Below are 16,297 nucleotides of genomic sequence, written 5' to 3' on the forward strand. Positions count from 1 at the left end.
GGTTAAGAATCCGCCTGCCAATGCAGGGGACACAGGTTTGAGCCCTGGTCTGGGAAGACCCCACATGCTGTGGAGCAACTAAGCCCATGCACCACAACTACTGAACCTGTGCTCTAGAGCCCGCGAGCCACAACTACTGGGCCCACGTGCCACAACTACTGAAGCCCACGCACTGCAACAAAGAGCAGTGTGCTACTGTGTGCTACTGTGCTCCACAACAAGAGAAGCCACCGCAATGAGAAGCCCGCGCACTGCAACAAAGAGCAGCCCCCGCTCGCCGCAACTAGAGAAAGCCCGCGCGCAGCAATGAAGACCCAATGCAGCCATAAATAAATAAATAATTTTTTTTTAAAAAAGTGGTTTATCCTGCTCTTCCCATGCCATCTGTTCTCTCGTCAGTGAGAGGGTCCGTGTCATCCACGATGTAAGAGGGTCTGGCTAGTGTGAATGAGGTGCCTCACGAGGTTCTCAATGGGAAAAGCATCTCTGCTGCACATGCTTCAAGGCCGACAGCCACAGACCCTCTGAGCACACGCAAGCCTGGTGGACAAGCACAGCTGCGTCCTCACCCCTTTTCCTATCCGGACCCACACCCGCTCCATAAAACGTCATGTTAATGCTGTGATATAAGCAGATGCTACATCCTTTGACAAACTCAGAACAAAATTATAATGTGTGGAAATACAAATTTTATATAAAGATGAAAAAATGGATGAATGATGTAAAAATTCATTAAGTTCTGTGATGGTTAATTTTATGTGTCAACTTAGTTAGACTATGGTGCCCAGTTGCTTGATCAAACAGTAGTCTAGATGCTGCTATAAAGGTATTTTTTTAGATGTGATGAGCATTTACTATCAGCAGACTATAAGTAAAGTAGATTATCCTCCAGAATGAGGAGGTCGGCCTCATCCAATCAGTTGAAGGACTTAAGAACAAAGACAGGTTTCCTGAAGAAGAAGGAACTCTCCCCAAGACTGCACCACAGATATTCTACCCGAGTTTGCAGTGTTCAGACTCAAGACCACAACATCAAGTCTTATCTGAATCTCCAGCTGCGGGCTTGCCCCAGATTTCAGACTTGCCAGCCTCCACAATAGCATGAGCCAATTCTTAAAATTTCCCCATCAATCAATCAATCAATCAACCTCAATCTCTCTCTCTGTACACACACACACACACACACACACACACACACACACACACACACACACACACACACACACACCCATATATAATCCCCTACTGACTGTCCGGAGAATCCTGACTAATACACATTTATTCAGAATGTTAAATATATTAAGTATCTTCTTTGAAAAACATATTTTTTGGCTTTGTTTAGGACATTGGTAAATTCTGTGCCAACCCTAGTTTTAAGGTTTGGATAAACAATATTAAAAACTTCATGAAACCAGCTGAGAATAAAGTTGACATATTGAGCTTATGTACTTTCTAAAATTAGATTTGTGTACACAAATATATATTGTGTACTTTCTATAGAAACTTAGTTTATATATTTTCTATAGAAAAAATAGTATGAAAACATGAAAGAATTCAGGTAATCATGACTCCCAGTTAATGACATCAGACTCTACTTCTTCTGTGGGATACCACACACAGCAAAGTTCAGTCATTTTGTAGAAATACAGTAGCATAATCATATTCTTATGTGTAACAACTGCAAAAAAATGTTTTAAAATCAGGGTGTATATTACAATATTTTCCATTGTAAGGCCAGTTTTACATCTTAAGGAGCAGTTCTTCTTGATGTACACCACTACTTTTCATATCAGAAAACACACTTTAAAAAAAATTATCTTTATAAGTAGAAAGCAAATTACAATGGCTTTAATTTTAGACCAAAGTTGTATTTTATTAAGATTATAAATGGTGTTTTAAGAACGGCATCTTATTATTTTATATATAACAGACTGATATCAAAAAACATGTTGAAATTAAAAATGTTAAATTATTTTTTAATCGCCCACAGAAATGCTGTGGTGGGCATCTTTCAGAAAGAAAGGCCCCTCTCAGGGGCCTTGAGGAAAGAGGTACTTACTAACAGCAGAGTCATAGGAGGTCGAGTTGTGCTCTCCTCTCATGAAGGGATATGGCGACAGGTAAGCATGCATGCAGTTCTTCAATGGTGGCTGATTGGCTAGGAAGGAGAACAAAACAAAGGCATTTGTTACTGAGAAGCTGAGTGAAGGTTTGTTCCTAACAGAAGAGAAATACAGGATCTGGGGGTACACAAGCAAAATAGAACTATAGGTTAGATCGACAAATTCAGAGAATGATTGAGTAAGGGAGGAAACTTCCTTGAAAACCTCATATGGTAAATAAAGCACAGGGGACCTGGAAAGTGGATTCATTTAAAACATCTAGCGCATGACCTAATTCAAGGGAGAGAACACCCTTAATATCACCCCAAAATTGAAAGCACCAGATTTCATTCGTTTTCACAACTATATTCTCCAATTCCTAACATAATGCCCAGCACATAGTAGGTATTCCAAAAACAGTCATTTAAAAATCTAATAAATTTCGATTTAACCTTTATTGGTTCTAATTAATAGAAAATTTCTTCTATATTCTATTTTCAGGGAAAAGATGTAAATGATAGACCATACAAGTTAATAATTCAAGTACATTTTTAGCATTTGAAGAAACCACAAGAAAGAACTTTAATGTTGTTTGAAATCTTGAAGATTTCATCATATACCCTCTTAGGAGTAAAATACTCTTCCCTTCTCTAAGTCTTGGCAAACTCTTCCTCTTGCAAAGTCTGACCTACTCCACTTTACCAAAGTCTAAATAATCTTCACTGGCAGATCACAAGCTTATTCTCCTCCCCCAAATGACAATCAGAAACTCTATGAAATATTTCTCTCAAAATGCCATTTCATCATTACTTTGTTCCTTTTACATATGCCATTTACCGTTGACTCGTCTTCTGTGATCTCATATTTGTATGTTATATTCCATGATCTTGACTATTGTTTAAATACCATACTTTGATTTATCACAGGAGTATTTTGATAAGAAGACTGATAATTTCAACCCACAATAAGTCTGAGGGTAATAAACAGTTCTTTCATTGCTGGATGCAATAAGATAAAGGCTAGCTATTTTCAGTGAATTGATTTTCAAAGATTAACACAATATAGAAAAAGCAGTTGAAAGAATGCATCATATTTTTAAGGAGCTATTCTACTTCAAAAAAGAACTTTAAAGTTTCTATGAGAGAATGGAAACATCAAAAGCAAAGCATTTCTTAATATTGCCCACAAACTTGGTTTAAGCCCAAACAGAGCAAGCTTTCATCTGCCACTGCTGATCACTGTTTTGTTATAAAGAAGATTTTTTTAAACTTTGAAGCTATTAATATAAAATAATACATCTTTAATTCTGGATTTTTAAACTTGGGATTTCAAGCCCCCCAAAATAGCCAAAAGAAATAAAAGCATTTATTTGCAACATAGCAATAATAGACACTCGAAAAAAATACTATAGATAATATCTGTTTTGTTTGTTAGGGCTGGTGTATTTTAAACTTGAGCGAGGAAACAGCGGATTATTCAATTCTGCCATAAGTATTCAGACTCCAATTTCATGTTAGAAAATAAAATAATTATTCCTATAGCCATTTCTACTTAATAAAAAGGAATCACTTTATGAACATTTGGAAGATATCCTACTGAGATTCTACAACTAAGAATCCAATCCTATTTTATAAGTGACATGCACTAAATGAGAAACTGTTCATTTTTATTTTAAAGCCAAGGGGGAAAATAAAGCTGAATTCCACTTACTGTACCAGAACTGCCAGATATTGGAATCATTCTCTTCCACAATCCCATTAAACCAACATCTCCAGAAGAATCCTTCATGGTGGAAAGTGACGTTTTCTATCTGTACAGAACGCAAATGAAGTAACTTGCCATCAACACAAGGAACATAATCTAAACAGTTACCTCCAGGAAATTTTTTAAGCAATGTATTTTTTCCCAAGTAATGATGATCAGTAGCTTTCTACATATCTCTTCTATGAAGAAATAGACATTCCACTACCATTTTCGGATTTCAAGAAGATACATAAAGCTATGCTCGTTACTATTGAGTACAACAATATTTTGAAGAAGAAACGCACATTCTGTTCACCTGAACACTTTCCCACTTCAGTCGCAAGAAGCCAATAATCTGATCCAAAAGCCACCAAAAAGAGTAAAACCCCCAAAGCACCAAAGAGAGCCCCAAAGAAGATGGCAATGTTTAGTCTCATTTTCAATTCACTGGCTTCCCTTTAAATAAAATAAGAAAATAAAAAATAGCTAACACCTAGCTCCTCAACCAAAAAGAATAAAGATTTTTGAATAGGCAGAATCTTCTTGAGAAGTGTCTCTTAGCTTCTGTTTCGGTGGCTTCGCACTCGCACCCAGCCGGTGGATTTGTATTGCCTTTGCTCTCCCCTGGAGGGACTCCAGCCCAGCAGCTGAGAATGGCTGACTATTTTAGGATACTGATTGAGGAGCTGTCTCTCTCCCATGGGGATCAAAAAATAACTGACCTTCCCCTGACTGTGGAGGGCAGTATCAGGAGCTGGCCAGAATCATCGTTACTGCTGCTGGGTAATCCATAGAAGTGGAAAGAAGACGGAATGGTATGAGGTCATTGACGGCACTGGCCCAAAGTCTTAAGTGTCTGAACAAGCTCCTCTTAATCCAGAATGACCATTACAAACCCAAAGACACTGAAGACTCTCTTTGAAGATATATAAACCGCAGCTATAAAGAACCACAAAGACCTCTCTTGGATATAACTGAGGTTGTAATTAATATCTTAATCCTTTTTGGATATTTGTGGGATATAAAATAATTAGTGGGTTGACAGATCTAACGTAACAGCAAGTACAATTCAGGTTTTAACCTATACATTCATAAGTGTATTTAAAAGATCAAGAATGTGGTAACATAAACTACTTAAAGTAGAAAAAAAATACTTTTATGTAGCATACACTATGACATAAAAACAGCACTTTATATAGCAGCTCCCAGATCTTGTACAAGTTATTCCAAATAATCATCTCAACAGTGGACTAATGAAAAAAAAGTCTCAAAAATATATTACTTTCTGGATTAGGATGAAAGAATATGGTCTACTTTTCGTTTCCTTCATTTTAAATATTCAACCTCCTCAAAATACGGATCTTACCTGATACCCATACAAGTCACCAAATAGCAATGAATCTATCCTTTCTTCATGTCTATCCTCTATAGCTCACTTCTTTGTTTTTGTTCCATGTCTAAATATGCCTGAGAGCATTTTTTTAAGTATTTGTGTAATATTTTAAAACTTTCAGTCTCTATAGCTATTGTTTTTTATAATCCCAGTTGTAACACGGGTCACTGCATCTTCTCAAGAGGCATCTGAACTCTACCGACTTCCTTCACCACTTCTGTTTGACATGGGATAGATCCTTAGATAATGAAATTAGCAAGGGCAAAAAGACAACTCCTTAGTAAGGATGTAGGGCCTTGACCAGCTCCAGCTATATGCAATCAGAAGTGCCCAAGAGTCAGGAATGGAATTCTAAGTCATAGAATCTTTTTTTTCTGAATTTTATTTCATTTTTTTATACAGCAGGTTCTTATTAGTTATCTATTTTATACATATTAGTGTATGTATGTCCATCCCAATCTCTCCCAGTTCATCCCACCACCACCACCCCACACACTTTCCCCCCTTGGTGTCCATACGTTTGTTCTCTACATCTGTGTCTCTGTTTCTGCCTTGCAAACCCGTTCATCTGTACCATATTTCTAGATTCCACATATATGTGTTAATATACGATATTTGTTTTTCTCTTTCTGACTTACTTCACTAAGTCATAGAATCAGTGACTGTGAGAGTTAAATGGAATTTGAGAGTACATCTGTGCTGATCTCTCATCTAATGCTCAAATCTCCTTTATAAGATTCTGCAGATCAACAAGCCATGCCATTTTCAGCCGTTTCATTTAAGGACATCAATAACGTCCATAGCTCTGCCTTAATTTCTGCCCCAAACTCCTTCCCTAAAGGTTCCAGTCTTAATCGTATTCTGTCCTCCAAGGCTGTACAGCACGTTTAAACGCTGTCGTATGACAGAGCTTTCTGATATTTTGAAGAAGCAATCATTTCGTGTCTCCCTCAAACCCCACTCCACCCCTTAATATAGGTCTTCATTTTTCTAAGCTAAACATCCCATTCCTTTAAACATCCCTTAGATTGGAACAACTCCCAATCTCCTTGCTGTCCTGATTCTTTGCTACAATCTGCAAGTACTTGATTGAGGTGAGGCATAGCGAAATATTCCGGGTAGAATCTAACGAAGTTAATATCACCACCTTTCTTATTTGGATGCTGTGATGAGCAGAATAACGGGTTCCCAAAGACGTCCATACCCTAATCCTAAATATAATCACGTAATCTGTGAATGTGTTACCTTACATAGCAATATCCTGGATTACACAGGTTGACCCAATCTAATCACATAAATCCTTAAAAGAAAAGTAGAGACTCTTTCCTGACAGTACTCAGAGAAAGAAATGTGACCACAGAAAAAGGGTTGGAGAGTCGCTGGTTTAAAAATGTGGGAAAGAGACCACACGCCAAGGATTGTGGGCAGCGTCTAGAGGATGGAAGAGAGAATAAAACAGATTCTCTCCAAGAGCCTCCAGGAAGGACTGTTGCCCTACCAACACCCTGACTTTGGGGATTTCTGACCTCTGGAACTGCAGGATAGTAAATCTGAGTTGCTTTTAAGCCACTGACTTTGTGTTAATTTGTTACACTGTTACAGCAGCAATAGGAAACTAACAAAGATGCTGTTCTATAATTAATACAATATAAGATCAAATTAAGGGGGTTTTTGTCGGGGGGGGGGGGGAGGCATCTTCAAAAAGTGCTTACTGAGAACTTGGGGGGGGCCAGGCATTTTATCAGATACGCAGGGCCTGACCTTGAGGAGTTCATGAGCTAGTGAGAAAAAAGGATTCTTCAGAATGAGGTACCTAAGGCCGTAATAAGCTTCTGGCCGCCCCAGTCACAGCCTCCTGCTCAGCCACACCCCCTCCCAAGACGACTGTGGTTGTGGTTCTGCAGCTTTACTGTAGGTGACAATGCTGTTGTTTGCAGAGGAAGAGGAATCCTTTTAGGAAGGTTTTATTTATTTTATTTATATTGTAATGACATGTAAAAATCCATGCATTAATACTAAATCTTTAACACACACACATTCACAAACACACACACAAACAACTGGATTTTTAAAATAAGTAGAAAGAGTGCAGGATCTATTATTGCTACAGTTCATCTCAATTTTGGTTTCGGTCACAAACAAAAAATCGTCTTTCTGGATGAGGTCTATCAACTAATATTTTTTCACCATGTTTTGGTGTATCCAAAAAGGTATAACCATCATTATCAAAACATATATTTATCAAAGCAGCTACTAATGTAACCAATCTAATTGTTTCCAACCATTCGTTCATGGGCATCCATTTGAGAAAGATATCATAGACTACTTCTGACATCATCAAACTGAACTCCTTTAGCTCAGTTATCCTCAGTGCTTCTCACAGTGCTTGACACACAAGGGGCACTAAGATAAAAAGAAAAATCCATTTGTATTAGGACTCTTGGCTGTGATACAAATACGTAGCTTCCTGAGCTAGCCAACTGGTAATCCATCAAGAAGAAATGGCTCTGATCTGGCCTGCTGTTTGTGAAACTTGGAGAAGTGGATTTTAGCAGGGTCTGTGCTTCCTCTGTAGATAACCTCCCTATCAAACTACCACTGGCATTTTTCACAGAACTAGAACAAAAAATTTCACAATTTGTATGGAAACACAAAAGACCCCGAATAGCCAAAGCAATCTTGAGAACGAAAAACGGAGGTGGAGGAATCAGGATCCCTGACTTCAGACTATACTACAAAGCTACAGTAACCAAGACAGTATGGTACTGGCACAAAAACAGAAAGATAGATCAATGGAACAGGATAGAAAGCCCAGAGATAAACCCACCCACATATGGTCACCTTATCTTTGATAAAGGAGGCAGGAATGTACAGTGGAGAAAGGACAGCCTCTTCAATAAGTGGTGCTGGGAAAACTGGACAGGTACATGTAAAAGTATGAGATTAGAACACTCCCTAACACCATACACAAAAATAAGCTCAAAATGGATTAAAGACCTAAATGTAAGGCTAGAAACTATCAAACTCTTAGAGGAAAACATAGGCAGAACACTCTATGACATAAATCACAGCAAGATCCTTTCTGACCCACCTCCTAGAGAAATGGAAATAAAAACAAAAATAAACAAATGGGACCTAATGAAACTTCAAAGCTTTTGCACAGCAAAAGAAACCATAAACAAGACCAAAAGACAACCCTCAGAATGGGAGAAAATATTTGTAAATGAAGCAACTGACAAAGGATTAATCTCCAAAATTTACAAGCAGCTCATGCAGCTCGATAACAAAAAAACAAACAACCCAATCCAAAAATGGGCAGAAGACCTAAATAGACATTTCTCCAAAGAAGATATACAGATTGCCAACAAACACATGAAAGAATGCTCAACATCATTAATCATTAGAGAAATGCAAATCAAAACTACAACGAGGGGCTTCCCTGGTGGCGCAGTGGTTGAGAGTCCGCCTGCCAATGCAGGGGACACAGGTTCATGCCCTGGTCTGGGAAGATCCCACATGCTGCGGAGCGGCTGGGCCTGTGAGCCACGGCCACTGAGCCTGTGCGTCCGGAGCCTGTGCTCCACAACGGGAGAGGCCACAACAGTGAGAGGCCCGCATACCTCAAAAAAAAACAAAAACAAAAAAAACAAAAAATCTACAATGAGATATCATCTCACACTGGTCAGAATGGCCATCATCAAAAAATCTAGAAACAATAAATGCTGGAGAAGGTGTGGAGAAAAGGGAACCCTCTTGCACTGCTGGTGGGAACGTGAATTGGTACAGCCACTATGGAGAACAGTATGGAGGTTACTTAAAAAACTACAAATAGAGCTACCATATGACCCAGCCATCCCACTACTGGGCATATACCCTGAGAAAACCAGAATTCAAAAAGAGTCACGTACCAAAATGTTCACTGCAGCTCTATTTACAATAGCCAGGAGATGGAATCAACCTAAGTGTCCATCATCGGATGAATGGATAAAGAAGATGTGACACATATATACAATGGACTATTACTCAGCCATAAAAAGAAACAAAACTGAGTTATTTGTAGAGAGGTGGATGGACCTAGAGTCTGTCATACAGAGTGAAGTAAGTCAGAATGAGAAAAACAAATACCGTATGCTAACACATATATATGGAATCTAAGAAAAAAAAAAGTCATGAAGAACCTAGGGGTAAGACGGGAATAAAGACACAGACCTACTAGAGAATGGACTTGAGCATATGGGGAGGGGGAAGGGTAAGCTGGGACGAAGTGAGAGAGAGGCATGGACATATATACACTACCAAACGTAAAATAGATAGCTAGTGGGAAGCAGCCGCATAGCACAGAGAGATCAGCTCCGTGCTTTGTGACCACCTAGAGGGGAGGGATAGGGAGGGTGGGAGGGAGACGCAAGAGGGAGGGGATATGGGGATATATGTATACGTATAGCTGATTCACTTTGTTATAAAGCAGAAACTAACACACCATTGTAAAGCAATTATACTCCAATAAAGATGTAAAAAAAAAAAAAAAGAATCCATAGTAGACTCTTATTTAGAAATAAAATAGAACTATCCAGGGGTCAAAAAGTATCTTTCTTCTTTAGAAAACTGGACCATTTGTCTACCATTTGAAACTCCCAATTCACCGTGATTCCTAAAATGCTCCCAGCAATCATTCAGTATCTCTTCCCCAAGTTCTCTCAGCAGCTTAAAAAACTGTCTATACTCCAGGGTGACTGTTAAACAGCTGCTGTGTCCTCATGATCTCTTTACAAATTCAGACGTTGGATCTTTTCCCTTTCAGCCTCTTTTCTAGACCAGGTGATGAGGGGAGACAGACATACCTTAGCACCAACCTCAACTCACAGTAATCCTATAATAGAACAACTCCATGGCTCCTGTACGTGCCCACTCCTTTAGTGAATACTGAATCTGTTTTACGCTGATATGATTGTCACAGTGAATCTGCAAGAGCACAAGCATAAGCATGGTGTCTCAGGTTCAATCCTGTGGGAGACCTTGATGGTCAGAAATGTAAATGGAGGTGAATGATAATAACTAATACTCATGAGCATCTACTGTGTGCAGACACCATCCCAAGCATGTTAGATGCCTTGAGTACAAGTAAGTCTTCAGTAGGTAGAATATGAAATAGTCCATGTCTTGGGTGGGAATTTCAGCATCTAAAGGTCTTCTTGGTAGGAGTTAAAGATGTTCCTGGTCGCATGTAGAAGGCCAGAGGTAAGCAAAGAGAGCTCTGCATGGGGTCCCACTGCCAAAGGCAATTCACAATAATTTGTTTGTAACTTTCAGTCTGTCCTCTGGATCCCTGAGGCTCCATGAGAAGGCAACGTGGCTGACTGAGGACCAGGAAATGACCCTCCAGGATCTGGTGAACCTGGGACAAGAACAGGAACTGCAGGGACCAGCTCTCATTCCCACGTTCTCCCTTGTTACTGGTATTTCAGAATGAGTATTTCATTGAATTAAGAAGAGGCGGATTTTCCTTTCACAGATGACTGATATTGGGCAAACGGTTCAACTCTGAGTCTCTGAGGGTTTTTTTTTTTTTATTGGAGTATAATTGCTTTACAATGGTGTGTTTCTGCTTTATAACAAAGTGAATCTGCTATACATATACATATATCCCTATATCCCCTCCCTCTTGTGTCTCCCTCCCTCCCACCGTCCCTAAAGATGGCACTCTTCTGAGACATTATGTCTGTTAACCTGTTCATTCTCACGACTCCCAGTGTACAAGCCAGGAGACCGAAGCGCAGTGACATACGCCCCTGCCCAGGGTTGCCTAGGCGGGAGGTGGGGCTGGCACGTGGTTAGCATTCACTGAGTGTTGTCTTAATGAATGAACAGGGAGGTATTTAGGACAGGTTTCTCTGAGTTCTTTTAATACGGAAAATGGGAACAACGCTTCGGAAGATGACTGGGGGTATCAAGTAAGAGGACGTGCATCAGAGGAGCTGGTGCACCACACACATTAGGCTTCTCTTCTATCCTGCCTTTAGCTGGGGATCATTCTTGATGAAAAAAATATATCTTTAAAAAGAAAAGAAAAGAAAACTCCCTATGCTAGCATCCCAGATCTGACTCAGGTTTATTCCCACAGGCTAACTTCTCACCAAGGGCTCCCCGCCCTCCTCTCACCCATACACACCATCCTCCCTCCTAGGTCACCAGCAGTTCCCCAAATCTCTGCCCATTCTGCTCCCCTCAGATGAGAAGTCCCTTCTCTTCCTCCTGGCTGATGAACTCTTCATTAATCCATTCCACAAACATTCACCATTATGCTACGGTGTGCAATATATTCTTCTAAGTGTTGAGTTACCATCAGCACTCTCCAAGGAGACTGTATTATACACCCTATACCACTTTCCCATATATTTAACTACACTCCTGCCCTTCTAGAGAGTTGTCAATTCCTGTGTCTTGAAAAAAACTGGGTCAAGAAATTTTGTTCAATGAATAAATTAATAATGAATGAACAAATGTCCCATGGACAATCTGCCCCATTATCCTTCAAGATGTTACTGGGGACACTGGTCCCAACATCTACAGTGTCCCATTATGAAGACCTGGAGGAAATTTCTGGATGCTAAAAAAATGTTGTGTTTCCACAGAGCACTACTGTTATTTTTCATCTTAGAGACACTACACTTGATTCATTTGACAAATGCATGTCACTTGCCTGTTCTAAGACAGGGTGCTGTGTCCTAGAACCGTGACAGTGAATAAAATGTGCTCTCTACCCTCAACGAGCTTAATTCTCATGGCACTGAGAGTACTTTTCTTCATTTTGGTACCTGGAAAGCTCGGGGGCAAATGTGCAAAAGGTGATGTCCCAGCTTCCTGCTTCCCTCCCCTACCCCGACTTCCTTAGTTTCCTTTCTGTGTGCCCCTCACTTTCTCTCTCTCTCACACATATTTTTAACCTATTATTTTGTATGTGTTTATGTAAGCAGCTTCAAATACTTTTGAGAACAACATAAAGACTAAACAGTGAAGCAAACAAACATAGACACTTTGTGAAATCAGATATGAGAAGTCACCATGTATCAGCTGCGTTTTTCCATTCTGAAAGATCCTTGAATTCTCTGTTCATCCCTGCCTTTTTTCCCGTCATTCTGATTATTTCTACTGTCATAATTTCACTTGGCAATCCTCCCGACTTCCTGGAAATAGCATCCCCTTTAGAGTCTCTTGTCATTGAGAGAAATTATGGCAAAAATGTTTTTAATTTTTCAATCTAAAAAATCTATAGTCAACCTTTTAAAATCTTGAGGATACAAAGATCATTAGCATTCCAAGGCGGTGTGGTAAATTTTTTTTTAACAGATTAAATAAAACTTGACAACCAAAGGCTAGATGACCATAGACAATGGAAGGCTTTGCCTATTTTGATTAAATGTCTTTTTATTTAGTTAACTGTGTTTTTTAATCAATAAATACACTAAAACTTAGCAGAAATCCCAAGCCATGCTTAATTTGTGAGTGACAAGGAGCAAAATATTTTTTTCTAAGGTCATAATTTCTAATCCTGATATTGTAATAGTCTTAATTATCTCAAAATATCTAATGAAACTATCTAAACACTCCCCCCAAAAGTTAATTCTGGTTCACTTTAGTTTAAAACAAATGCAAGGATGGCTCACCATCCAAAAGTACTGAACAAATGTGTAAACAAATACACAAACCAAACTCTCAGAAACTGGAGTGGGTTTTGGAGATTTTCGGGTTTTTGGAGATTTTCGGGTTTTTGGAGATTTTCGGGCAGATTCCTTTTTGTCTTGGAATAATATATTGCAGAACCACAATACTTATCTGCCATTCCAACATCCAAAATTTCTGAAAACCAAAAGCTGTGGCAAAGCAAACCTGATTGGCATGAGGGTGCACATAAGCTATCGTGTGAATTCTTACCTACTTGACTTCACAAGCATGAATGTGTTTGACTACAGGGCTCGCCAGGTTCCACGGGGGGTGTTAAGTAATGTACGGTATATGCATGTTGCTACTTTTTCAAAATCCTCAAAATTCTGAGTTCTAAATACACCTGGCCCTCAAGGTTACGTATCAGGTTACATATAAGGCCCTCAAGGTTACGTATAAGGGACTGTGGCCCCACAGTCCTAGACACAAGACAATAGACTAAATGATGACCCTAAAATTAATTGTCTTCCCTGTGATCACGATTGAAACAGATTTTTCCTGCCCATGAACCATTACTATATGTCTCTGTGACTCTAATGACCTTTGTAAATCTGTTCTGTGTTACGGTTCTGGGTTCTTGTGTGTCACCCTCCCTGCTACCTCCCCCATCCAACAATATGACGATAGGACCACAATCTGGAATTTTAAGAGATTATTTTCACAAGCCTTCTCATCTTACACAGAGTACAGGAACAACATATAAACTCTATGGGGGTGATAAGAGGTTCTGTTTTTGTTTACTGCTACATCCCTAACACGTAGCACAATGCTTTATGTACGTGCTCAGTAAAAACTTAGCTGACCAGGTAGCACTCTTACTGAGTTGAATTAAATTGGGTTGAACATTGCCATCTGCTGGCCACAGTAGAAAATTGCATTCCGTGGTACACTATGGTCCACTGGGATTTTTATATAATGCAAATATTGTAGAGCAAGGATTTGCTATTGGGATTTTTATATCACACAAATACTGTAGTGCAAGGATTTCCCATTTTCACAGGATATGATGCTGAACAGCCTTAACTAAGATGATGCCATCAAAGCACCAAGGCCCTGATAAATAGCTTATGCTGAACACAACTGTATCAGGATCCACAGGCTCATTCACTTCATTAATGTGGGCAATTTACACTTCACCAAATTAAGAGCTACTTACACAAGTAACTCAAACAAAGGGAGTTCTATTACAAAAATATCTTTCACTTTGTAAAAGTGTCCGACGCCTAGCTCCAAGTTCAATTCCCATAAAGAACTCTTAGTGCACTTAAGTGCATTAACTCTTGAAAGGCACAAAAAACTTGGAAATTATTTTTTTAAAAACCTGCCTTCAATTGCAATCAACACACAAAAAAACATTTCAGAAACAAAACTGAGGACAAAGGGGAAATTTTCTGATACATAAAAATAGAAATGAAAATTATGTAACCATAGGAATGTAAACAAATACACATTTAACGATTATAATTTTGATTTAATTTACTCATCCCTTTGTCTCGTTGTATTTCTTTCTGAGGGTACACGTATATTCCATATACCAGAAGCCTGTGAATGAAAAGGTTCCCCTCTCTGGTCTCCTGGTTGTCAAAGTGCTTTGTATGAATCTTGCACACATGACTTGAGTCTTAATCTAGAGAAAGACACTTTTATTTATCCTTGGCTCTGGGGATGTTGCCTTCCCCTTAAATACCTTTGCCACTGGGTCTTTCTTTATTTGTAAAGATGAAGATGGACTTTTACATTTCCATTCCTAAGACTTTTCCAAGAAGGGATTTGTGAAAAGCTCAAATGAGCCCCAGGTCTGTGAGCCAGCACAGGTCGACCCCAAAGGAAAGACAATCCAATTCATGAGAGAGTGTGGGAGGCAGGGAGAGACACACCCGGGTGACCTTAGTGCCCCCTGAGGGTCTCGTCGGGGGAAAGTAGCTGGTGTTGCATTGGTGTGAAATTACAGTCAGAATGCAGGCAGAGGGTCTGATGCTGCAGGTGCTACAGACTTCCCTTCATGTCCCGCTCAGCCAAGTCCCTTAAGTTCTATTTAATTTAATTACACGTGTGGTAAGGGGTTACGGGAGGACTTATCAGCATACTCAAATAGCACAAAAGCTAAATAATAAAAAAGACAACAGCGACAAAATAATAACACCCAGCATTCACTTTGTCCTGAGCATTAGTCTAAGAGCTTTAGGCTTATTAAGCCATTCACCCTCCACAATAACCCACTGTGATAAGTGCTGTGGTTTCCCCCATTTCATCATCGAGAAAATCAAGGCAACTCTGAATCTCTCTATGGCAGAGTTCGTTATTGCGGACTGATTTGTTACTCGTCCCCAAATTCATCTGTTGAATCCCTGGCCACCACTGTGACTACATATGAATCAGGACCCATGAGGAGGTAATTCCGGTTAAATGAGGTTGTAAGGGTGAGGCCCTAACGTGTCACCCCAGAACACGGAGATAAAGTCAAGAGTTAGATGCTCTAGGCAGATCTCAGTTCAGCATCAGTTGTCAAAGAAATACTACAATGTGGAAAAAGCAATAAGGCTTCCATTTCCATCCTGGAGTTTATAGAGAACTGGGAAGAGCATTCTGCCACCTTCTCCGCAAGTAAAAGGTGAGACTAACTTCAAATGCATGACTTTTCTTGAACCCATGGGAGAATCAAGGTCTCAGGTAAACAATCAAACAACTTGTGTTTCTGAGGAAAACTTGTCTTTCTTCTGTGGGAAGAAAAGGGACCCAAGCTTTGGGGAAATGCAGAATGGCAAGCATGTAAGTTCCTAAGAATATTCAGCTAAAAAGTTCTAATGATTTGCATTTCTCTAATAATTAGTGATGTTGAGCATCTTCTCATGTGCCTCTTGGCCATCTGTCTGTCTTCCTTGGTGAAATGTCTATTTAGGTCTTCCACCCATTTTTTAACTGGATTGCTTGTTTTTTTGATATTGAGCTCCATGAGCTGTTTGTATATTTTGGAGATTAATCCTTTGTCTGTTGTTTCATTTGCAAATATTTTCTCCCATTCTGAGGGTTGTCTTTTTGTCTTGTTTATGGTTTCCTTTGCTCTGCAAAGGCTTTTAAGAGTAAGTAAGTCCCATTTTGGAATATTACTCAGCCATAAAAAGAAACGAAATTGAGTTATTTGTAGTGAGGTGGATGGACCTAGAGTCTGTCATACAGAGTGAAGTAAGTCAGAAAGAGAAAAACAAATACCATATGCTAACGCATATAAATGGAATCTAAAAAAAAAAAAAAGGTACTGATGAACCTAGTTGCAGGGCAGGAATATAGAGGCAGACACAGAGAATGGACTTGAGGACATGGGGTGGGAAGGTGAAGC

General features: G+C 39.4%; 1 protein-coding gene across 3 annotated transcripts in view; it reads right to left on the minus strand.

The window, feature by feature from the left end:
- The window catches only part of TMEM182 (transmembrane protein 182), a 68,637-nt gene that overhangs the window by 46,041 nt on the left and 6,299 nt on the right, over positions 1-16,297 (minus strand). The window contains exons 1-3 of one of the 3 annotated variants that reach the window (XM_027128714.1): positions 4,151-5,678; positions 3,813-3,912; positions 2,060-2,158 (exon numbers count right to left, since the gene is read on the minus strand). In XM_027128714.1, the coding sequence (XP_026984515.1) occupies positions 2,060-2,158; positions 3,813-3,912; positions 4,151-4,282 (331 nt within the window). In that variant the 5' untranslated portion in view covers positions 4,283-5,678. Of the gene's footprint in view, positions 1-2,059; positions 2,159-3,812; positions 3,913-4,150; positions 5,679-16,297 lie in introns of those variants that run through there. The other 2 variants (XM_027128712.1, XM_027128713.1) reach the window with 2 other exon arrangements.

Source organism: Aethalodelphis obliquidens, unplaced genomic scaffold, assembly GCF_003676395.1.
Source record: "Aethalodelphis obliquidens isolate GAN/ISIS:26980383/991018 unplaced genomic scaffold, ASM367639v1 scaffold35, whole genome shotgun sequence".
NCBI classification, from domain to species: domain Eukaryota; kingdom Metazoa; phylum Chordata; class Mammalia; order Artiodactyla; family Delphinidae; genus Aethalodelphis; species Aethalodelphis obliquidens.